The sequence below is a fragment of the Cajanus cajan genome, chromosome 5 (genome assembly GCF_000230855.2).
Source record: "Cajanus cajan strain Asha chromosome 5, NIPB_CcT2T_4, whole genome shotgun sequence".
NCBI lineage: Eukaryota > Viridiplantae > Streptophyta > Magnoliopsida > Fabales > Fabaceae > Cajanus > Cajanus cajan.
In genome coordinates, this window is record NC_138521.1 from 66,391,259 (window position 1) to 66,414,086 (window position 22,828).

General features: G+C 34.9%; 3 protein-coding genes across 14 annotated transcripts; 2 read left to right on the forward strand and 1 right to left on the reverse strand.

The window, feature by feature from the left end:
- Window positions 1-235: 235 nt before the first annotated feature.
- On the forward strand, window positions 236-4,483 carry LOC109791899 (protein SMAX1-LIKE 4). Its single transcript, XM_020351264.3, has 3 exons — window positions 236-1,885; window positions 2,493-2,703; window positions 2,880-4,483. The coding sequence occupies exons 1-3, from the start codon at window positions 588-590 to the stop codon at window positions 4,374-4,376; spliced, it is 3,006 nt and encodes a 1,001-aa protein (XP_020206853.1). The 5' UTR covers window positions 236-587; the 3' UTR covers window positions 4,377-4,483.
- Window positions 4,484-8,978: 4,495 nt separating this feature from the next.
- On the forward strand, window positions 8,979-10,111 carry LYSOPL2 (lysophospholipase 2). The gene has a single exon (XM_020351262.3). It carries the CDS (start codon window positions 9,071-9,073, stop codon window positions 10,028-10,030), a length of 960 nt encoding a protein of 319 aa, XP_020206851.1. The 5' UTR covers window positions 8,979-9,070; the 3' UTR covers window positions 10,031-10,111.
- Window positions 10,112-10,200: 89 nt separating this feature from the next.
- Window positions 10,201-21,843, reverse strand: LOC109791896 (protein TRANSPARENT TESTA 9). Of its 12 annotated transcripts, XM_020351257.3 has the most exons (22): window positions 21,512-21,840; window positions 21,240-21,291; window positions 21,069-21,145; window positions 20,549-20,682; window positions 20,370-20,466; window positions 20,141-20,198; window positions 19,304-19,412; window positions 19,066-19,174; window positions 18,775-18,961; window positions 18,491-18,626; window positions 18,307-18,367; window positions 17,823-17,911; window positions 17,678-17,748; window positions 16,159-16,269; window positions 15,970-16,035; window positions 13,437-13,574; window positions 12,066-12,171; window positions 11,916-11,987; window positions 11,763-11,821; window positions 11,434-11,593; window positions 11,098-11,264; window positions 10,201-10,777 (listed from the first exon to the last, which is right to left on the reverse strand). In XM_020351257.3, the coding sequence occupies exons 1-22, from the start codon at window positions 21,562-21,564 to the stop codon at window positions 10,454-10,456; spliced, it is 2,436 nt and encodes an 811-aa protein (XP_020206846.1). In that variant the 5' UTR covers window positions 21,565-21,840; the 3' UTR covers window positions 10,201-10,453. The 12 variants fall into 12 exon arrangements, with proteins under 12 accessions (XP_020206846.1, XP_029125832.1, XP_020206844.1 ...); XM_029269999.2 differs by having other exon boundaries at window positions 11,916-12,029; window positions 12,126-12,171; window positions 18,307-18,626; window positions 21,512-21,842; XM_020351255.3 differs by having other exon boundaries at window positions 11,434-11,485; window positions 18,307-18,626; window positions 21,512-21,842.
- Window positions 21,844-22,828: the final 985 nt, after the last annotated feature.

Here is a 22,828-nt window from a genome sequence, read left to right on the forward strand (position 1 = left end):
ACACTTGTCATTTACTCATATGAAAAAGCAGTCAAACGACTATTACAAACTTGTTTCTTATTAATACAAACAAATTAATGTGACGTATCAGAAACCAGAAAACAAATACGTGCAGCATATTGCAGCAATAACTAGAGGGAATCAGTAGAAACAATAAATAAAGACAAGAAAAAAAGCTGCCTCTTTAAACTAAAACCAAAAGAGAGAATTAAAGAAAAAGAAAAGAATAAAAATGATGAGTGACAAGAAGTATAAAGAAGGCGGTGAGGCTTAGTTCAGGTATTTCTAAAGCCACACGACTCTCACTAGAGCTTTCTCTCTTTGTGTGTGTTTTGGGTTTTAGCTTACACTTCTTCCATCCTTGAAACCCCTTCAGTTAGTTCCACGTTCTTTTGAACCAAAGAGAGGGTTAAAAACAAAAAAAAAAAACACTTCCAAGTTCCAAATCCATCTAAGCATAGCAAGAGAGAGGGTGGGGGTAGTGTTTGGAGAGGGAGAGAAAGATAAGAAGAAGAAAAGCGTGGTTGTGAAGAAAACCAAGGTTCATCAACAAAGGGGGTGGTGAGGGGGGTGGTGTTGATCAAGTGATGCGCTCAGGAGTTTGTGCATTACAGCAGACCCTCACAGCTGAGGCTGCTTCAGTGTTGAAGCACTCTCTGGGGTTGGCTCGGAGGAGGGGCCATGCACAGGTCACTCCTCTGCACGTGGCTGCCACTTTGCTCAGCCTAAGAGGCAGTTCCTTGAGAAGGGCTTGTCTTAAGTCTCAGCCTCACCAAACTTCTCATCCTCTTCAATGCAGGGCTCTTGAGTTGTGCTTCAATGTGGCTCTCAACAGGCTCCCAACAACACCTGCTCCTTTGATCCACACTCAGCCTTCTCTCTCCAATGCTCTCATTGCTGCACTCAAGAGAGCTCAGGCTCACCAGAGGAGGGGCTGCATAGAGCAACAGCAACAACAGCCTCTTCTCACTATCAAGGTTGAGCTGGAACAGCTCATCATATCCATTCTTGATGACCCTAGTGTTAGCAGGGTTATGAGAGAGGCTGGTTTCTCCAGCACCGCTGTTAAGAGCAACATAGAGGAGTACTCCTCACCCCATTCAGTTTTCCAGTGCTACAATAGCACTGGTGGTGTGTTTTCTTCTCCTTGTTCACCTTCTGCTAGTGAGAGCCATAGGGAAACGTCCAACAACCCTAGCAATTTCAGGCAGACTCATCACTTTTTAACTTCTTATGCTTCTGAGTTCAACCCTTCACTTCTCTTTTCTCCACCAAAGAATCATATCTCTGGGGCAGCTTCTTCTAGTAAGGATGTCAGGCTTGTTCTGGACATCCTCTTGAGGAAGAAGAAAAAGAACACTGTGATTGTTGGTGACTCAGTGTCATTAACTGAAGGGCTTGTGGGAGAGCTAATGGGAAGGCTAGAAAGGTCAGAAGTGCCGGATGAGTTAAAATCAACCCATTTTATCAAATTCCAATTCTCACCTGTTTCTTTGAGTTGCATGAAGAGAGATGAAGTTGAAATGAAACTGTTAGAACTGAAAAGGAAGGTGGATTCCATTGCATCAGGAGGAGGGGGTGGCATTTTTTATATTGGAGACCTGAAGTGGACAGTGGAGGATGGAAGCTGCAGTGAAAAAGAGGAAGGGTCACCAGATGGGGAAATTTCTGGTTATAACCCAGTTGATCATCTAATTTCAGAAATAGGAAAGTTATTCTGTGACTGTGGAACCTCAAATAACGCTAAGGTGTGGCTCATGGCAACTGCTAGTTATCAAACATACATGAGGTGTCAAATGAGGCAACCCCCTCTTGAAAAGCAGTGGGCTCTTCAGGCTGTTCCTGTTCCATCAGGTGGACTTGGCTTGAGTCTTCATGCTCCCAGGTAATCTTCTGCTTAATAATTAGTTTGATTTGATTTAATGACTAAAAGATGTCATGCTTAATTTGTTTGATTTCATGCAAAAAAAAAATATTACAAAATGACTAGTAAAATGCAACCTAAAATTAAGGGGAAGAAAGAAAGAAAGAAAGAAAAGAAGAAAGGAAAACATAAGTACATAAAAGTTATTCAGGCATGATGGTCTGTTGAAAGCTTAATTTGTTTCACATTTTGTTGAGGAGTGCGTACGGTCACTGAGCTATGCCAGAACCATTGCGAAAAGCATGGTTGGTTGGTAAGGCAGATGTGAAGCAGAGCCTTTCTGTTTCTGGTTCTGCCTCACTTTAGTTTGTCAGTGTATAACCAACTTCTTACACATACGCATGCACATGATATTATTGTGTAGCAGAAACAGAAACTAGACTTTACAAAAAGGAAAAGAGATATATTCTTGAAAATATGACTTATTGCAACCACTGGGAATAATTAAGACCTACTATGGTATTAATCATTAAGTGATAAGAATGGAATGCCATATATTCTAAACTCAACAGTGCCTATTTGTTTAGTTTTGGATTTTAACTTGGGATTTTCTGCACTCAATTTACAGTGTCCTTGATTCAAAGATGAGCATCTCGCAGAACCCGTCTCATGTCCCTGAAACAAAGCCCTTTAGTAACAAGGAGCAGGAGGATAAGCTCAATTGTTGTGAAGAATGTGCCTCCAATTATGAAAAAGAAGCTCAATTTCTCAGACCAAACCAGAAGAAAACGTTGCCTTTCTGGCTTCAGTCCCATAGTACAGAAGAAGACCATAAGAAGGTAGCAATTACTAAGTGGAAAATTAAAAGACAAGTTAACTTTTCTGTTTATAATCCAATACTTGATGATTGTGTAATGGCTTTATCTCTTCTCTGAACATGCATGTTCTTGTTCCTATTAGTTGAGATTTGAAAAATTGTAGAGGTTTTTGACTTATAATACTTCAACATTTTCAGGATGAATTTATCCAGTTGAAAAGAAAATGGAATAGACTGTGCCACTGTCTCCACCAAAGCAAACAGCCTCAAACCCAATGGAACTGGAACAACAGTTGTAATTCATCAAGCTCTATATCATTTGCCAACAATGCCACACATGGTTCCACCTCCAAACTCGTCCCTCGATTCCGGCGCCAACAATCATGCATCACTGAGTTCAATTTCGGCTACAAAAGGGAAGCAACAGAGCCTGTCTTGGATTCCCTTGAGGGTATGGAAGGTAAAGAAGTCAAGACTACCCTTGCTCTTGGAAATGGTGGTTCAGGTGAGACGGTGGGGGATCATATAACTGATACAACACTGCAACAAGCTCATATTTGTAAACTATTGCAGGAGAATGTGCCATGGCAGTCTGAGACTGTTCCTTTAATAGCAGAAGCCTTGATTGATTCCAAATCAGCAAAGCAAAGTAAAAACATTACTTGGTTACTTCTGCAAGGCAATGACACCATTGGGAAAAGAAGGTTGGCACTTGCAGTTGCAGAATCTGTTTTTGGCTCAACCGATGTGCTCCTTCACTTTGACATGCTAAAGAGAGAGGCTTCAATAGCCCTGTTTTCTGAAATGCTAGCAGGAGCATTGAAAACCCACCAACAGCTTGTGGTGTCAATAGAAAATGTTGACTTTGCTGATGCCCAATTCAATAAGTTCCTTTCTGATGGATTTGAAACAGGGAAGTTTGAAAATTCCACAGAAGAGAACTCAAGTCAAGTAATTTTCATATTGAGTAGTGGTGGACCCACGATCATTGAGGAGCAGAATGAGGACATGGTTATGAGGTTGTTGTGGCAGGTCAGTGAAACCAAGCCTAACTTAGAGACACCATCTGTCGCAACTGGGATGGCGGCGCCTTGTTTAGGCCACAAGAGAAGAGCTGAACTGGATTTGTTTTCTAACATCAAGAGTTTTCAAGGGAACAAAAAGAAAGAGTTTTCAAGACAAACAAGCTTTAACACTCTTGATCTGAACATGAGAGCTGATGAAGAGGGTGATGATGGGGAGGCTAAAGCAGGAGAAAGTAGTCCCATATCAAGTGATTTGACTAGGGAAACTATAGGTGATCCGCTGAACCAAAATGGATTTCTTGACTCAATAGAGAACCGATTTGAGTTTAACACAAGTCCAATTAAGGACAAGGAGATGGAAGTGTTGTTTTTGAGTAAGATCAAAGGGTCTTTTGAGGAGGTTTATGGGAAGCAATGTTTGGAGAATTTAAGTGTAGATGAGAGAGTGATTGAGCATGTGCGTGTTGGGTGTGGTTTTTTCACAAACAGGTTGTTTATGAAATGGCTGAAAGACGTTTTTGAATGTAGTTTACAAACAGTTAACTTTGGAGGGAAGGAGGGTATACTTTTTAGACTTTCTTGGTGTGGTAAAGGAGATAAAAAATCAAATAGTGGGTTCATGAGTTCTTCTCTGCCCAAGAGTATCAATGTTAACTACTTCATAGAGTGAGCGATTTTGGGTACCGAGGGCTTCTTGTAAAATTGTCCACAAGGTGTAAAATGGGATAGTTTGTGTAACTGCTAATTTTCATAATAGCATGGGTTTGTTTTATTTCACTTCACAATTATGTTCATCATTACTCACTCCTACTACTTTGTTCTTTTTTATTTTAAGGTAAAATGGGTATTTTTGTACTCTAAATTAGTTTTAAGTTTCAGTCTGTTCTAAACAAATAAAAGGATCAATTAATTAGAAATAATGGGGGAGAGCAGAGCAAGAGCAAGCATCAACAGAAGTCAGACCATGTTATCTTTTCGTAAGTTGTTTTGCATTTCCACTATCCCTTTGTTAATTTATTTTCCTCCTTGTGCTGCAATCGGAGAACAATCATGATTATTATGCAAGGCTTCCATGCACAAATATGAAGTCATGCATTGTTCCCAACCGAAGAAAATAAAAATGATAATTGATAACAACAATTGAGAAATGTACCTGCCTCCGCTATTGACGCTTTCTGCTTCCATTTTATATATTCAAAATCAAAACTATATATCATTACTTTGACCTCAAAGGTTGTAAATGATTCAACAGCGGAAGTGCGTCCTTGAGTGTACTGCTATTTTAATTATGTAAAGTTACTCTATGATTGGTGAATCATCATATATATCTATATATACGATATCCTGTCATTGCAATTGATTTCCAGTATATGACCCATTTTCATGATAATCGACAACGGCGTGTGGCAAAATTTTGCATGAATATGATTATGAAACTTGGTAATGTAGTCTATAATATTAATATGACACTGAACAGTAAATAAATGAAATGATGGACTAATTTTTTAACAACCATGTCATCATCTTTTATTATTACACATACGGAGAGTATGATTAATTACAACAATGATATAAAAATCATATTCGATCTCTAAATGTGATATTCATGATTAAACTCATGATTAATCAAAATTATAAAAGAATATGATACTCAAATATTTAACGACTATATACTAAATTTATTATTAGTGGCAAAAAGAGTGTATGAAAATAAATTTCATAAAATGTAGGGATAACAAAAGATAGGATCTGAATATGTATATTGGATTGCAACTTAAATATTTTTTCTCGTACTTGTTTGGGTATCTTGCATATGTGACCCTCACCTTACTTAGATCTAAGATCAATTATTAATTCAAGAGATTACTACAACTGAACTGAAAAAATATCCTTTTTTCTACTGGAATTATAAATAAAAAACATTCTTAAATCACATACAAATATAATTATACTACATTATAGGAACATAATTATTTATAAATATTTTTTTATAATTTCTAAAGTTGATAAAATATAAAGTAAACTTCAAGAATAATTAATTCTTAATATGGAGTTATGTGTTAGTACTCTCCATAAAAAAATAATAATAGATTGACATTAATAGTTTGTAGTTACATATTATAAAGTCAAAAGATATAATTATGAGATATAAAGAACTTTTGATTAAATAATTATGTTTATTTTAATAATTATATATAAGAGATATGTACCTACATAAGGATACACAAATAATTTCATGACTCCAAGTCTTAATCTTCTGAGTCTTCATTCTCCCAATCTTCAGGTTTGGCATTTCTATAATATTTGTTGATATTTATTCGAGGGCTTCAAAATATATTTACTTATCTTTGATAATGAAAGGAGTAGTTTTCAATTATACTTGTTTGAAAAGAGAAAGAAAAAATACTTGTAAAAAACACTTTAACGTTCAAGTCAATTTTTGAGCATAAATAGATCAACATAATTAATGTTATAATAAATGTAGTCAAAACGTATCATTTTCCTTTTCATGCATCACTATTATACTAATCTTATTAGATTTAGGCCTTAATAATAATTTCAATAATCTTTAAATTACCTCTAATTCACATTCTTATTATACCTTGATTGTTTACTCCAATAGTCTTTGACGAGAATCTTAAAAGTTTTCAACTTTACCCTTCGACTAAAACCCCTTCCGATATAAGATATTTTAATTAAATGCTTGTATTTATAAGTGTCATTATGGAACAAGTTGATTATTATGGTACTCATACTCGCACTAATCTTTCTTTAGTTTTGTAGGTAAATTCTCACCTTGAGAACTATCTACATTAAATGACTATTTATTATATCTACTATAAATTTCTTTTTACAAATATTCATAAAATTTTGGTAGAATTATCATCCTAATAAAATGACTTTGCTTAATTATTAAGATATAACTTAATTAGTATAAGAATAATTGAACATCACTACCAATTTCTTAGAAAGTCAATATAAAATCGATAAAGAAAAATGTCAATAAGATACTTTCTTAGGGTTTAGCATTTTGAAAAAGTGATTTTTAGACATTTTCTATTTATAGGAAACGGACTTAATACTTAGAACTTTACATTACTCATACACCTACTCAACTAAGTTAGACTCTATTGTTGGTGTGACTTTTAAATTGATAATGAATAAAAATTAAACTCAATAAAAATGTATTCCCATAAAAAGAGGGTAAAAAAAGGTACCACGAGTATAAAATAGTTTTATTTTGTTATTTAATGATAAAATTTTTTAATTTTTATAAATCTTAAATTGTAAACTTTTATAATATTTACATTAAATATCATATCAATGATAAATTTTAATTAGTTGATGTTGTGAAAACTTTTACACATATTATTAAACTGTTAAAAAAATGTGTAATAATGTTTTGTTAAAAGAATGTGCTAACATTCTTCTGAATCCTTCTAATGAATTTGGTGTCTTCGCTTTCACTTTTGTTTACATGCTTCTGATCTGGGTGCCACTTTCTTGGCGATCTATCTTCCACCATGTGGAATTAAACAAAGAATGAGTGATTGGGTTGGGTTTTTGAGATCCTCCATAAAGGTATGTCTCCCGATTAAGGTTTCTTTTTTAGGAACTCTAATTTGATTCTTTTCATGTTTTTATTTTGGGTCCCTCGCTTTAATTAGTGCTCTAAAAGAGCTACCAAATGTCGTCAGTTGAAATAAAAGTTCACAATGATGCTATTAATTACAAAGCTTTTTAAAAGAATACAAGTTAAAATGGCACCAAAAGTTATTAGCGCCACAAGCCTGAAATCATTACGTAACGTTGTAGTGTTGGTATGCTTTCTTTTTGGTTATAGTATTTAATGATGAGACAGTCTACTATTAAAAAAAAAAGTGTTATTTTGTTCATTAAATGTTTATTTACATTAGTATTGCTCTTTAATGTTTCAAAATTTAACAAAAAAAACAAAGTAATATGTCAATATACTATGAAAAAAAATATATTGAAAAAATACTTTCAAATAAAATAAGAGATCAACTTCTTATAATTTCAAATATTTGAAATTGGAGGACTAAAAAAATATTCAAGTTGATTGATATATTTCTAACTTTGGTTTAATGGTTGTCAAAAATTAGCAAAAATAAGTTAAGGCACAGGTTTTATTAATAAGAAATTATTGGTAGTTTATTGAAACAAAGCATTTAATACTAAAATGTAATAATAATTGTCCAATTAATTATGGATCGAATATTAGAATGTAATGATAATTGTTCCTGTCTAAAAAATGTAGGAAGGTTAACCTAGTTACTCTTCCAAAGTTAAAATATGTGTAATTTGTCTATCTTATTCTAGGACTAGAGTTTTTATACTTGATTGTCATGGATTTATGTCATAATTAATTTGTCATATAGTAAATATGAGGGATTGGATTAATCTTATCAACCCAAATTGTTAGCCTAATCGGTTATCCATTAAGTGATAAAGTTGGTTTGAATCTGACACAATTTAAGAATAAGACAATTTGTTATTTATCTTCATCTCTTTTAACACGACAAATTTATGTCATAAAATATGTGAAATGATACATTTATCCATTAACTCCAAAGTAAAGTATTCTCTAAATTGATGATATGAATAATATCCCGGAACATATTCAAGAAGTTACAATAATAAACTCAAGATTTTTTTGGTAACTCCTTAAAATTTTGAAATCCATAAATGCATTTGGGAGAGATAGATTATTCACTTTGAATGTTTCGAGATTGGATGACTGATAGGTATAAGTTTTCCATATTGGAACAGCCGGTTTACAAGGTATAGTCTCGGTTGTTAACTTGTTCTGCACTTTTTGAACTCTCTTAATAAATACAGTATGATTTTTCTTATCAATTGTAAACACGATAAGGAATAAAATAGAGAGAAAAAGTAGGGGAGTAGCTGGTGGATGATGAAAATTTCACATTACTAATGATGGTCTTAACTTTTCTTTTCGCAGGGGAAAGGATTAGTTTTGGGTAACAGAATAACATGGCCCAAGCCCAACCCATCATAGTGGCTTCATCACCTTTCAAAGATAGGAAGCAAGTCCAATAATATCTCTGATTGTTTAACTAGCCGTTACCCAAACTACAAAACAAAAACCCTTTTTTTTGGTCCAACCCAAAATAGATAAAGTGATAGCCCAATAAAAAAGGTACCAACCGAAGGAGAGTGTGATCGGTTAGCACTTAGCACCAACCAACTTTTGATCCATAGTGCCTAGTGGTGGGTTGGTTCACCCACTCCCTGGGTCCCACTGCCACCCTCCCACCTAACACTCTGTCTTTGCTATTTGTTGCAACCCACAAACGCCATTGCAATTTGCAGACACACAAAATGGCATCGGAAGCAGAGGTTCCGCCAAACTTCTGGGGCCACATGCCAGAAGAAGAGTACTACGCTTCCCAAGGCGTGCGCAACACCAAGTCCTACTTTCAAACCCCGCACGGAAAGATATTCACTCAGTCCTTTCTCCCTCTCCACACAGACAACATCAAAGCCACCGTCTTCATGACCCACGGCTACGGCTCCGACACCGGATGGCTCTTCCAGAAAATCTGCATCAACTTCGCCACCTGGGGCTACGCCGTCTTCGCCGCCGACCTCCTCGGCCACGGCCGCTCCGACGGCCTCCGATGCTACCTCGGCGACATGGAAAAAATCGCGGCCGCCTCCCTCTCATTCTTCCTGGACGTCCGCCGCAGCGACCCCTACGCCAACCTCCCGGCCTTCCTCTTCGGCGAGTCGATGGGCGGCCTGGCCACGCTCCTCATGTACTTCCAATCCCGGGCGGACACGTGGAGCGGGCTCATGTTCTCGGCGCCGCTCTTTGTTATCCCCGAGGACATGAAGCCCAGCAAGGTCCATTTGTTCATGTACGGCCTCTTGTTTGGGCTGGCTGACACCTGGGCCGCTATGCCCGACAACAAGATGGTCGGCAAGGCCATTCGGGATCCCGCCAAGTTGAAGATCATTGCCTCCAACCCCAGGCGCTACACCGGCCCACCCCGGGTGGGGACCATGCGGGAGCTTCTCAGGGTCACGCAGTACGTGCAGGACAATTTCTCCAGAGTAACGGCCCCGTTCTTCACCGCTCACGGAACTTCTGACGGCGTTACTTGCCCTTCCTCCTCTAAGTTGCTTTATGAGAAGGCTTCCAGCGAGGATAAGACTTTGAAGCTCTATGATGGGATGTACCATTCTTTGATTCAGGGGGAGCCTGATGACTCCGCCAACCTTGTGTTGGGGGACATGAGGGACTGGATTGATCAGAGGGTCGCAACATATGGACACTGAATAACTCCTCTTCTCTTTTCCTCATACCAAGTGTTCATCAAAACTTTATATTCAACTTAATGCTTCATCCTTTTGCTTTAACGAACGAGTTACTATCCATTAAGGACTAGTAGGATAAAAAATATAAACACTGTCAAAAGACTGCAATACGAGATTCGAGTGGGTCAGTATTAACACTGCCAAAAAAAGAAAAAGCTTTCACCAGTCCATATAATTAGCGTTAACACACTACTATACAAAAATTACGAAGACGTTCCAAACAAGAAAAACACACATCTATACGAGATCCTTTGAGGTCCCCTCATATTTACATTGGTTGCGAAACTTACCCGTAATAGTGAAAAATTATACGGAGCTAGTATACAAAAAAGAATGACACTATGTAGAAGGCAATTTGGAGTCATGTACAAAAGGGTGACGAAATTAATTTGGATGTGTTCTATACGATGAGGAATCCTCTGGAATACATACAGACGAGCTTGATAAATCTATTGCAGTTTCAAGGCTGAGCAAAGGTTTTATTCTTCTATGAACCTCATCACTCATAAGATTCATCTCTTCGACAATCATGATAAAAGCTGACTTGCAAGTCTCCTCATCTCTGAACGCCAATGTCCATCTGCCATCTACCGAAGCTTTTATTTTCTTCTTCCCGTAGTCTTTGAAATGGACAGGATCGAGAAAGGGTAAAGAGGATGAGCGAATCCGCAAGTGTAACCAAGTTGCATGTTTATCATCAATCCTGGGCTAAACAATGAGGGCAACATTGATAGTAAGATTATTATATAATCATGGTTAAAATAATCATAACAGATCTTCTCAAAATACACCACATTATTTATCTTTAAATCTTACCAACAATAAATTGAGCAAATTATTAAAAAAAAATTGAATTATTGGCAAAATATTTCGAGTTTAAAACAACAGCCACTAATGTAGGTAATTAAGTCAATAAATAGTTATTCGTCAAAATCAATTTTCCAATAAATATTTTATTCTAATTTTTCCAAATGATGTTGCACCATACCAAATATACTTAAGATGCAAAAGTAGAGAAGTATACATACATTGCACCCGGCCAAAGGTGCAACAGCCCGAACCACTCCATAGGACTTCTTCAGTGGCAATTCCTCTGCGAGAACAAGCCACCCAGATATTCCTAAAGAAATTGCTAGAAAGCAAAAATGGCACTCCTTGCCCCTCTCAAAAGCTATTCTACAAGGCACGGCGTTGCCTGCAAATGACAAATAAGTAAATTTTAACAAATTAGTCGATTCCAGAGTAAAGGCAATAACATGTAATTATCTTCTTCCTTCTTTTTACTCCTGTCTGTCCTACAGCAAAGCAAAAACCTCACGGAACCAGTGAAGAGAATACAAGAAGCTGCAGTTCAGATCACTAACCAAGTCTGATTTCAGAGCCTGCCTTTGGACCTGACACGTCAAGCCCAGAACCCTGGGCACGGCAATTTTCAAGGAGATCACCAGGAGGGTAAATTTTAGGTTGCTCAGATAAAGCTCTACCAAGAGTGAATATTTGAAGTTGGTGCAGTAGTACAAATACCTAAATAGGAAAAGGACAACATAAAGCTCTTCAGCAACTAAAGGTACACATTACTGCACAATTCATGAAGAACCTGAATTGAGAATCCCAGTTCACATTTTTTATGCCGTACTACACTTTTTTTAAATATATGTTTGGGAGGGAGGAGGGGAGAATAGGAGGCACTGACCTTCATCAACTCATGCATTCTTTCTCCAGCAGCAAAAGATGACCCCTCTGGAATACCACCTGTAGTAACAACAGGGAGATCACTTAAGGGGCTTCTAACTCTTTCCTCCATGGGAAAAATGAATGTTGAAACAGGTACAAACTATAAACTTGCCTTCTGAAGAATTCTTTCGTGGTGGCAAAAGTATGCACTTTGGTTCTTTCCGAGGAGATGATGACTCCATTGCTACAGGTAGAAAAAGTTTCTTGTTCAAGAACATAAGTAAACCTTCTCACACAGAACAATATGTAATATAAAAATCACCTCTTTTGCATTTTCTCCATTCATCACAGAGAATGGAAATAAGGAAGTCAGGCCAGATACCTCTAACCTCCTCTACAAGAGCAGAAGCATGTTTCTCGTGAGAAGCCTGTATTAGAAAAGAATATTGATATAAACCTGTATTAGAAAAGAATATTGATATAACTGCATTAGGAGATGCAAATAGCCGAGATGATACTAGTAGGACTGCAAGACACTTTAATTTGCTATAATGTCTTTTTTTTTTCTTCTATTAAATCATCTCTTTTACATTCTTGCTACATATCCTATTCATGAATTTCTGCAACCATGATTAGAAATGTGACTATTCGTGAACAAGGCATGTTTTATCAAAAAGTACAATCTTTTAAACCACCATTTATTATTTTCTACGAAGACAACAAGCAAAGGAGTTAAGGGGTTTTAATATTTACTTATTTTGCATGTTTCATTTTTTATTCTCTTTAGCATCAACTCTCCAATCCTTTATTTTGACCTAAGTTTAACCATTTCTGAATTTAGATATCCTTCAGGTATAATTTAATGGGGGTGACTCAAAGGGAAATGGTAAATTAATATCTATAACCATATATTTCATCAACTCTCCAATCCTTTGTTTTGACCTAAATTTAACCATTCCTGAATTTAGATATCCTTCAGGTATATATAATGGGAGCGACTCAAAGGAAAATAGTAAATTGATATCTATAACCATAAATTTTATTTATTAGTTGACTGCTAACCATTAGTATATCTGTATAATTAAGAATTAATGAAATTTTGATTCCGTGAAAAACATGCAAAGGATGTTAGATTTTTATGTAATTTTGTATTGGTATCTTCTCTCAAATCACTCGGCTTCCTCAAGAGGTCTACTGAAATAATAGATAAAGGTTCAGATGAGGATTGACTATTGGGCCTGGATCCTACCAAGCCACTCATAACGAAAGTACACTCTATAAGGAGGTGGGGACAATGAGGGAATTTCTGTCATGGGGATTTGGTGACATGGTTGAGTTAGCTAGAGAAGAGGACATTATGGGAGAAGGGGGTACAGGAAGAGGGAGGAGTTTTGAGGGGAAAGGAGGGTGGTACTCTAATTTTGAGGTCTGGGAGTAGCATCTCAGGTAGGAGAATTGTATTCTTTGGTTGCCACTCGCCATTTATAAAACCATTTCCGGTACTCATTTTTCAGTTCTTTCTCAGTTTATATATCATTTTCTGTGTTTCATCTCCCTTGTATTTATCAGATTTTCTCATAAAGTAATTTAAACCCATGCACTTTGACATTTTTGTAAACACTGCATGATCATAAGAAAATGTATGAAGTTCTCAAAGCAAAGTTGTTGCTAGAAAAGCCTCACATGTTCTTACTTTCAGTAATTCAAGGTGATGGCTGTTGAATTCTGACTCACTGTAAGGAAGCAACTGGCGCAGAAGCCAACCGCCATCCCATAGTACCTCTGCAGATATGTTAGAGCGGCAACAGAGGATCACCAATGCATCAATCACCTGAAAAACAGAGCAGATATAATTAACAAACTCAAACGTAACAAACTAAGTTCAAATTGACTTCAATTTATGGTTTTGTCTTCATTTGCATGCAATTATGAAATGGATCTTCAAGTATTCAACACTGCACAGCCTACATAAACCCAAGAGTGATGATGAACTATCAAACCCACATTGATAGCAGCTTCTACCTCTACTGTGCACAGCTCTCATTTCTGTTTTGTATTAGTTTCAATTTTGGACATATATACATCCTCTGTTTTATACATGGATCCTGTCTAGAACCCTGTAGCATCAGACCAATCGGTCACAGTAACACCGGTTCATTTAAAGAATGGTTAAAATATTTTTTTTGTTCTTATAGTTTCACTTACTTTACCTTTTAGTCCCTATAGTTTAAAATAGACTTTTTTAATCCTTATACTTATCTTTTTCAATCCTTTTTACTCCTTATACTTTAAAATATATTTTTAGTCCCTATACTTTCATTTTTATAATCCTTTTAAAACTGTAACTCCACAAGTATAGGAACTTAAAAAGTCTATTTTAAACTATAAGGAATAAAAGATAAAGTAAGTGAAACTATAGGACTAAAAAAAGTATTTTATCCTTAAAGAATATATTTTACAAATTTTTAAAGTTTTAACTGTAACCACAACCACTATATTTATATTTCATCTAGAGGCAGCCCCATGACAAGGTATGCCACTATAGACATTTTTTAATGTGGTAGCTCTGCACCACGTTCTGCAATCAACTACTTTGTTATAAACTTAATGTTAAGTCTGTCACTTTGTCTCATTCTCCATCCCTGCGTGCTCCCAATTAATGCATTTCCAGTTAATGAAACCCCAAAAAAATCTAGATTCTAGAAGACTTTCCTTGCAGACTTGAAAGGTGCATTGGTAGTAAACTTCCTTTCATGCCTTTTTTTTTTACTCTTTTATCTTTTTATAATAACATCAGTTATTCCTATTTCTTTAGTCTTATCTCCAAGAAATAGTATAAATTGAATTCTACCCAAAAAAAAAGCACCACCAGCACATTGTTTTTAATCTGCAAGTCATGTGGAATATTGCTAACTAAAACCAGATCTCAAAGTTTCATCCAAATAACCTGTCCTTTTTGTTGGCAGAAAGCACTAAGTTTGATTTCACCTTCTGCAACTGCAAAGAGCCCAATCAAATTTTATTTGCATTTTTAGAAGTCGAACTAAGTCTCTAATTTCTGAGGAATCTCTGGTTTTTGAGTTTGCAAGCACTGCTACAGAGTACAGAATCTTCATACTAACTTCAGTCTTCAAAGACCATCCCATCAGATACTGTTGGTAATCACACAATAATTGTTCCACTTACCAAAGTAGCCTATATATTATAATTTAGGAAGTAGGGTTAGAATTAATTATTTTCCAGTTGTAAATGTATTTTGTATTTATTTAGGTTTGTAATCATGTATATATATCTCGTAGGGCTGAATGTTTTTATACACAACCTTTTCACTCACAAACAGCGTCTTAAATGTTATCTCCTTCAATCTTAAGTGATAAAGTTAGAATATGAAAATATCCAAAAATATCTTATCATATTTTAGAGTATCCTCTAAGATTACTCTCCAAATTTCCTCAAGATGTTTTATGGCTAGTTATATTGGTTTCCTTATCATGATTTTTTTCTTAATAAGAGTAGTTAGTGTTCTAAATTTTATAAATATATCTAACAAAATAATAATGCATCAACACATTATAATATATCTTAGTTAATGTTCTTAGAATATGGACTTAAAGTGACTTTTAAGGTGAGAACTGTCCTTATAAGCACTACTCAGGCCATGCTCTAGGAGATATGGGACTAAACACACCTCATCAACGCAACAATTAAGGCTGCCCAAAGAGGCTGCAATTAAGGTGGGCTAGAAGTGACCATAATTAAGGTGGCTTTCTAACAAATATCAAAATAGTATTTCATTCTCTTTCATCTTTCTCTCTCTCTCCCTCTATGCCTAAAACCCCATAATTTCTACACATACCTTCCCTTCAAAACGTCTTTTAGGAAAAGTGAAGCCATGATTGTGTTGAAAAACCCAAATGGAGTCATGTGCTGCAAGAACATTGGGCATTCCAGTGTGTATTCCACAATGAATTGGAATAGAAATGCACTGCAAACTGGAACATGCATCCTAGAATGCAGTTTAAACAGGCTCGAGCAAATTTGGTAACTAATTAACTATGCATGGAACTCCTATATCCACTAACTAAAAAACACAAACGAGTATGCTAAGGTTATAGTTCTGTGATTTTAAATGAAAAAGACAAACCTACCAAAAGCAATCAGGTACTTTCACATGGTATGGAGAAACTATTACAAAGACTCCACTACACTAGATACAAAACATTTACCTGAAATCTATGTACAAGAGAGCTTATTCCCACATCAGAAGGCAGAAAAGATACTCCATACTGCTCCTGTGAAACATGGAAAATGGAAGGAAGCCAAACATCAATCAAAAGAGATTCTAAAATCTAAACAAATATTGGTAGTGAAAATTAAATAAATCAACAATTGCTGTAGAACAGATAAGTGCAAACCTTGATCTTTTTATGATAGACATTGATATCATTACCAATGCCATCCCTACTAAAGCTACTTTTCGATGAAAAAAGCTGCTCTTCACCTGAAGCCTCACCAACTAAAGCTTGCTGCCAAAAAAATGCAATGCCAATCAAATAGTATGTCAACAATAGACCAATTCATCAATACTGAATTGATGTGCTTCATTTTTTATTTTTTATTTTTTTTTTGGGAGGGGGGCCTTAAAAGACAATTATCCTTTTTTGCTCAAAACATAACAAAAAGGGTCATTTTGAACTAAACTCAAATGAATTTATACCCTTAAATCAGCCTTTATGCCAGCTCAGTCACAAGTCAGCTCTTAAGTAACACAAGGAAGCCTAAGTCACTAATCCTTTCATCTCATCACCTTACTTGGCTACTTTTCTAAGAGTTGATTTCACTCCTTAAACTCACATCCAACCCACAGGATCCACTCTTCCCAACTCTATATATCCCTTTGTCAAGAACCTTATCCAAAATTTCACACCTTGAACACTCACACACACAATAGTCATTCAAGCATCCCACTTTTTGCAAATACACAAAGCATCTCATATTCCCCCACTAAGTGCCTCCTGGTTCTCCACAAAGGATGTAACATGATTACATTGACTAGGTTCTACGCAAGCAATAAGGACCCACCAAATCTGTTGAAAATAGTACCTTAGCTTTTGTTAAATTCATTATATAAATATCAGGTTTGGGGTGTAGTTAAGAGACACGGTCTTCAGCATAAGCTTTTGGCCTAGTTTGTCATCTTCATAAGTCTTAGTATAGGCTCAAATAGTCTCATTGAGCAAGTTTTGGTAGATTCAATATTGTCATTTGATAAAGTATAATACCAAACTGTGGTATCTAACACTTACGAACTCATTTGATTGAGCAACTTCTCAAAAAGCCTCAGCTAGAGGAGATAATGCAATTGACAATTTGTTTATAATAAGTAATAACCGATCTGCAGTGTAAATCACCTCTGATCTTGTTTCTAGGAGGGGACCAAATACATTGAAGTACATTGTCCACTTTAGAATAGACCCAATCTAGAGACATTACCAGTGATGTTTTCTTTTTCAATTCAAACAATCAATTAGCGAATGTTTTCATCAAAACTTCAGGAGGTCTTCTTGGATAAGATATCTTAACAAGCTTAGCACATGTAACTTGTAGTTGTATGCCCCAACTTGAAGGAAAGTGATAAAAATGTATATTGTTATATGTACAATTACAATTAGTATAAATGTCTAGTTCAATGTATAAAGAAAATATTGCAATTACTAATTAGGAAAATTGACTAGGAATTTATCATATTCATTATATAAATATTAAGTCAATGTTGTTGAAACACATGGTTTTCAACGAATGTTTCCCTTTCTGCTATCTTAACAAAACCCTCCCCCAAAACATTTTACAATGTAGAAAAAGGACAGTGTGAAAAAGCCAACCATCAGATGTTCATATAATTAAAAAGGATCAAAATGGAAGAATATGGTATACCAATAACATTTTCTTGTGTTGTTTGCGTTGTGGAAGAATTCCAAGCCCATCTAACATTGATTCGTCAAGTTCTACAGAAAAAGATGCACCAAGTAAACAGAAAACAATGGAAAAGTAAAGCAAACAAAAAAATTAATGATACAACCTTTAGTTTGCAGCAGAGTTGCAAGCACACTCAAAGAACCCAAAACTAGGTTATCATTTCCTTTTATTACATACTCAAGCAAAGCCTCCCTACATAAATCATAAGAGTTATTAGGAAAACACAACAAAAGGCTTACTGCATCATTATAAGACATAAAGCCTACATAAACTCCCAAGTTACTACAAAAATTTATTCTATTGAAACATGTTACAATTCTAAAGCAACATCAAAAGGATGTATACAATAGGCCAAGAAAATAGTATGCTTTATTTTTATTTTTATTTTTATTTTTGGTAGAACACAGTATTACATGTCATTTAAATAACTGATTGCAATCAGGGTAGTTTAAGCTGACATGATATATTCATCAATGTTTCTGGTTCCAGTGACAAGCTGAAATACAAAACAGAACAGTTTTACCTGACTTACAAATAGTAACAAAAAAACGCAATATAAATTGTGTACCCAAAAATGTGGCTTTTACCTTAAAGACAAATTTGAACTGCTACAATCATTTTGCAAAACACCACCATCTGAATGAAGACCTGGAGAACTAGAAGAATATGGAACATTAACCATTGAGTGTCTTGTATCATATTTGGTAAGATTATCTGGCACTTGGCATTCAAATGTGAAACCACGATCAGATATAAAGCCACTGAGTTTACCCCCAGAACTCTTTGTAAAGGCCTCTAAGGGATAAAAAAGAGCAGCAGCTATGATATTTGCCAAATCTTTGATTTTGACAATCCTCAAGATGCAACAAAGTAAGTACAGAGAAGTGACAACACCATCTTGCATTTCCTATAATAATGTAATATCAAACATTAATAAAAACAAGATGCATGATAAGAATCAAAATCTTTCAAGGAAATTTTTTTTCAAAAATCCTTGAACAAAGACGAAAGTGGATCGAAGTAAACTGACAAGGCCATAAAGTGAAGTTTCATACCTTATCAGGCCCGATCCTCAGGGAAGGAAAAAGTAATGGAAATATCAAAATGATCAAAATGCTGTCTGTAATTATCCTCCCAACATCAGGAATTCCAGCAGAGACGACATCATTAAAGTAGTACAGATTATCCTCAATTTCATCTACAGCAGCAATAATTGTAGAGATTGAATCTGGTCTGGGATTTCTGTCTCAAGTATTCAGCAACCACAATTGCTTTTTCAGCACACGAGGGAATCTTAAAATATATATATGAATACCCATACACAAAAGAGAAAAGAAATTGCTTACAGCAGTTTATTTAAATCCATGCTCTGCTTCCTAAAAAATGAAACCAGGTTAGAGAAGTAATCTTTGTGAGGTGTGCTGGTTATATATCTATTAACAGAGTCATCTCCAACTGAAAATTGTACAACAAATGTATTAGAAAAATATGATTTTTGTCAGCATAAAATTTAGTTAATGGAGGAAATGGGACCAAGGAAAAAAATTACAGAAGAGGGCTTATGTGAAAAAAATAAAATCTCACCATGATAAACATTAAGTGTCACAGCTCGTACTGCTGTGCGAACCATGCTCTCCTCATGAAAAGCAAAGCGTATGGCCTCAACATACAGTGGAAATGAAACTACTTCATCCTATACACATAGAAAGATACAGTGAACACATTTGAATTTTGGATAGCCAAAAAAAACTAAGGCAGAATAACCTACTTCACAGCCAAAAGACAATAAATCAACTATACTTCAAAGAATTAATAGACACAAATGACTAACAACAAATATGTGAAAAAATTTAATGATCTCACAAGATTTGATCAATAAAGACTAACAACACTCCAACAGGCTTCTCTGCCAAAATCATCCACTTCAAAAATATAACAAGTTTTTATTGTATTTCTAACTTACAGTTTCTCCTCCTTCCATTCTTATCTTTCTCTTGACCACTAAATTTTAATAAAAGTCTGTCCAAAGTAGAAAAACCAGTATCATTTATCCACCTTATAAAGTAAAGACTCGGGACTAAAGAGCTTACAGCTAGAAAACGCCACTAAAACTCAGTCTCCTGTACAATTCTAATGTCATGAACATCATAGTTATGAAGTGATGGAAATATGTAATAATTAGTATTGTATCAATATTTATTATGTGTATATTATGTAATTATTATCAAGCATTGTATTATGTCCATTAATCAGGCCCAATATAGCTTAGTCTATATAATCAGGTTAGTGCTTGTTCTCTATACACATTCAATAATATTTTCAGAAACATAGTTTTACATAAGACATCCTTTTAAGCCTACCTTAAGAGCTATAATTCAAATCATTAGAATAAGAATAAGACTATGAGAACATCAAACTTACACCATGAGTCTTCACAAGCAGTGAAACCGTATTTCTGTTCAATTTTCCACTTATTGCTCTTCAAAAACCAAAAGACATATGATATAACAAAAACTGATTAGCAACATTATACAAAGGAGAGGGGAAGTGAACAAAAATATACTGGCCCGAGAAAACAGATTCTATGCAGGCAATCATCAACCACCATTCACCAGTTCAATAATAAAATAACTAAAAGGTCAATACAAACCTTAAAAAGGATATGTAGTAAGACAGCAGCTCTTCATTTTGAAAATCAAACGGATAAGTTATCAGGTAGTTTATATGTTCATTACTAAACATATAGTCTGCAAAAATTTCAGCAAAGATTATGAACCCATCAACATTTCATCTCATTGAGAAACTAAATCCATTTGATAATCAACCTACATATAGCGTGTTCACTTTTTAGGTTCTGGACCATAATGCTCACTGTTTGCAGCAACTGAAGTGGAACGCTTAAAGTCCTGCTGAGTTTTAGAACACGTAAAAACTCACCCATGACTTGTTTTTCCATGAAGAATCTGTCACAAGCTACGACACAATAAACTTCCAGCAAAACAAAAAAAGTTTAATACATTAGTATGTCCTTAACTCTCTCAGAATTTTTAATTAGGTCCCTATACTTAAAAAAATGTAATTAGGTCCTTGATCTTCTATAAATTTTATAATTGAGTCCCTGTAGTTAATTTATGGCAACTTGAAACCACCACAAGAATAACAACATGTAGCAGTTTTACTAATTGTATGGACCCAGTTATAAAAATTGTTGAAAATCAATGACTTAAATACATTTTTTTAGTTTAGGGGCCTAATAATTTAAAATCCTCAAAAAGTTTAGGGACTTAATGATGTATTAAACCAAACAAAAACTATACCAATAATGAACATGAGCACCAAGAAATCTCACTCAAAAAAGCTTGGGTCATGTTGGTCGCCATATGTTATCAACTCCGCAATTGATCTCAGCGCCTCAACAACAAAACCCTTCCACATATAAAAACAATTGAGGAAACAGTGAAAACCGTGAAGAACATAGCAAAGAAAGTTGAAAGCTAAGACGAGCTAACTACATAATTACCTTATTAACCTCATTAATAATTTGTACTTTTGTCAACTGATCGGTTAAGTACCTGAAAAGTGAAAACCATAATGCAGCAAGACAATAATCAATGATTCGTGAAATGCACTTTTTTGAACTACGAGTGACCTAAGGTTCCAAAAGATATATACAGAACAGAACCCAGCTCGACTAATTAGTTAGCTAAGATTCTTCAGAAATTCAGAATGAGCAATTTGATAATAACTTGAGAGAGTTTGAATGAAGTGAAGAGCGAGGATAGGGTGAGTGACCTGAGTTGATCCAAGGAGAAACGATCTCTTGGTTTCCAGAAGGAATACCACATGGTTGAAGAATCAAACCTTGAAATTGAGCTCAATTGAATTCACCATGCATCGAAATTGAAACTGCTCGATCCTTCCGAGCTGCTTCAGATGAGGATAGTAAATGCGTTTCTAGTGTGATCAGATAGAGATTAGGGTTCTTCAATCATCTTGAGTTGCTGAAAACACTTTGGTTTTGGATTTTGGAAATACCTTCAGTTCGGTTCAAGCAACGCTAGCTAATGAACAAGACTGAAAACCCACGTTTCGAATTTTAAGTGAAGGTTCAAGTATATTATTTAATAAGGATTTTATTTTATAGTCACTAATTGATGACATTGGTTGAAGGCTATCTTCGAAGAAATTTTTTCACATTCATGTTTAGAGATTAGTTAAATAGTCTATAGTAATCTTTTGTCTTTATTGTAGTTTTAAAATGTCGTTGACTTCCTATCGGATTATATTAGGATATTTTTCATTGTTACTACTGTATTAAAAAAATTAGTTTCTATATTTTATATTAGATAGTTTAATTTTTAATAAATATTTTGAAATTTTATTGTTAAAAAATTGGTTTTTCTTTTTAATTTTTAAAGTGGTCAATTATGTTTCTTTTATTGCTTTAAATATGGTAAGTCGAATTTATATTAGTGTTCATAGTTCAATACGGAGAGTAAAGATATATGTAATTTATATATAGCTTGTTGCTAAGCACAGTGATATGGTGTTTACGATTAATTTTATGATATTTTAATTCAATTATATGATTATTATTGTATAACTATTAGTTATTGTAGTATTATTATTTAAGAACTATGGAGCGAGGCGACTCTGGTAATTAAGTTGATTTATAAGGTAGTTAGACTAGAGATAAGCTAGTTTAACTCTGAAATGAGTAAGTCTCATAAGTTAAAGTTTTAAGAATTCTAAAGATAAATTAGTGAGAGACTCTCTATAATTCAAAATCTTCTATTTTTTTTATAAATTTTTTCCTTCTCCTTCTTCATAGTTAATCATTATTGTTGAGTGAGTGATTCAAAATTTGTGGAGCTTAAAATACCCCAAGTTGAAAGTTGTTCAAAGTAAGTTCTTCTTTTTCCCTTTTGCTATTTCGTTTCTTCAAGAGGTAAAGGAAACTTGTATTTTAGATTTTTGTTATTGAATGTTTGCTATTTGATGTTGGGATTTGTGGTTGCATGATTTATTTAGAGAAAATCATAAAATGGAAAATGTTTTAGAAGTGTTCTTCAAAATGGTGTTCTTGGGTGATTTGAGTGAATATGAATT

Excerpts from the sequence above, each read along its gene's own strand:
- LOC109791899 (XM_020351264.3), top strand. The coding sequence starts at position 588 with ATGCGCTCAGGAGTTTGTGCATTACAGCAGACCCTCACAGCTGAGGCT. Across the intron at positions 1,886-2,492 it reads TTGAGTCTTCATGCTCCCAG|TGTCCTTGATTCAAAGATGA; the intron begins GTAATCTTCTGC and ends CTCAATTTACAG. Across the intron at positions 2,704-2,879 it reads CAGAAGAAGACCATAAGAAG|GATGAATTTATCCAGTTGAA; the intron begins GTAGCAATTACT and ends CAACATTTTCAG.
- LOC109791896 (XM_020351253.3), bottom strand. The coding sequence starts at position 21,564 with ATGTGGTATTCCTTCTGGAAACCAAGAGATCGTTTCTCCTTGGATCAA. Across the intron at positions 20,467-20,548 it reads AAAAAGTGAACACGCTATAT|ACTATATGTTTAGTAATGAA; the intron begins GTAGGTTGATTA and ends AAATTTTTGCAG. Across the intron at positions 18,962-19,065 it reads ATGGATTTAAATAAACTGCT|AAATCCCAGACCAGATTCAA; the intron begins GTAAGCAATTTC and ends TACTTGAGACAG.
- LYSOPL2 (XM_020351262.3), top strand. The coding sequence starts at position 9,071 with ATGGCATCGGAAGCAGAGGTTCCGCCAAACTTCTGGGGCCACATGCCA.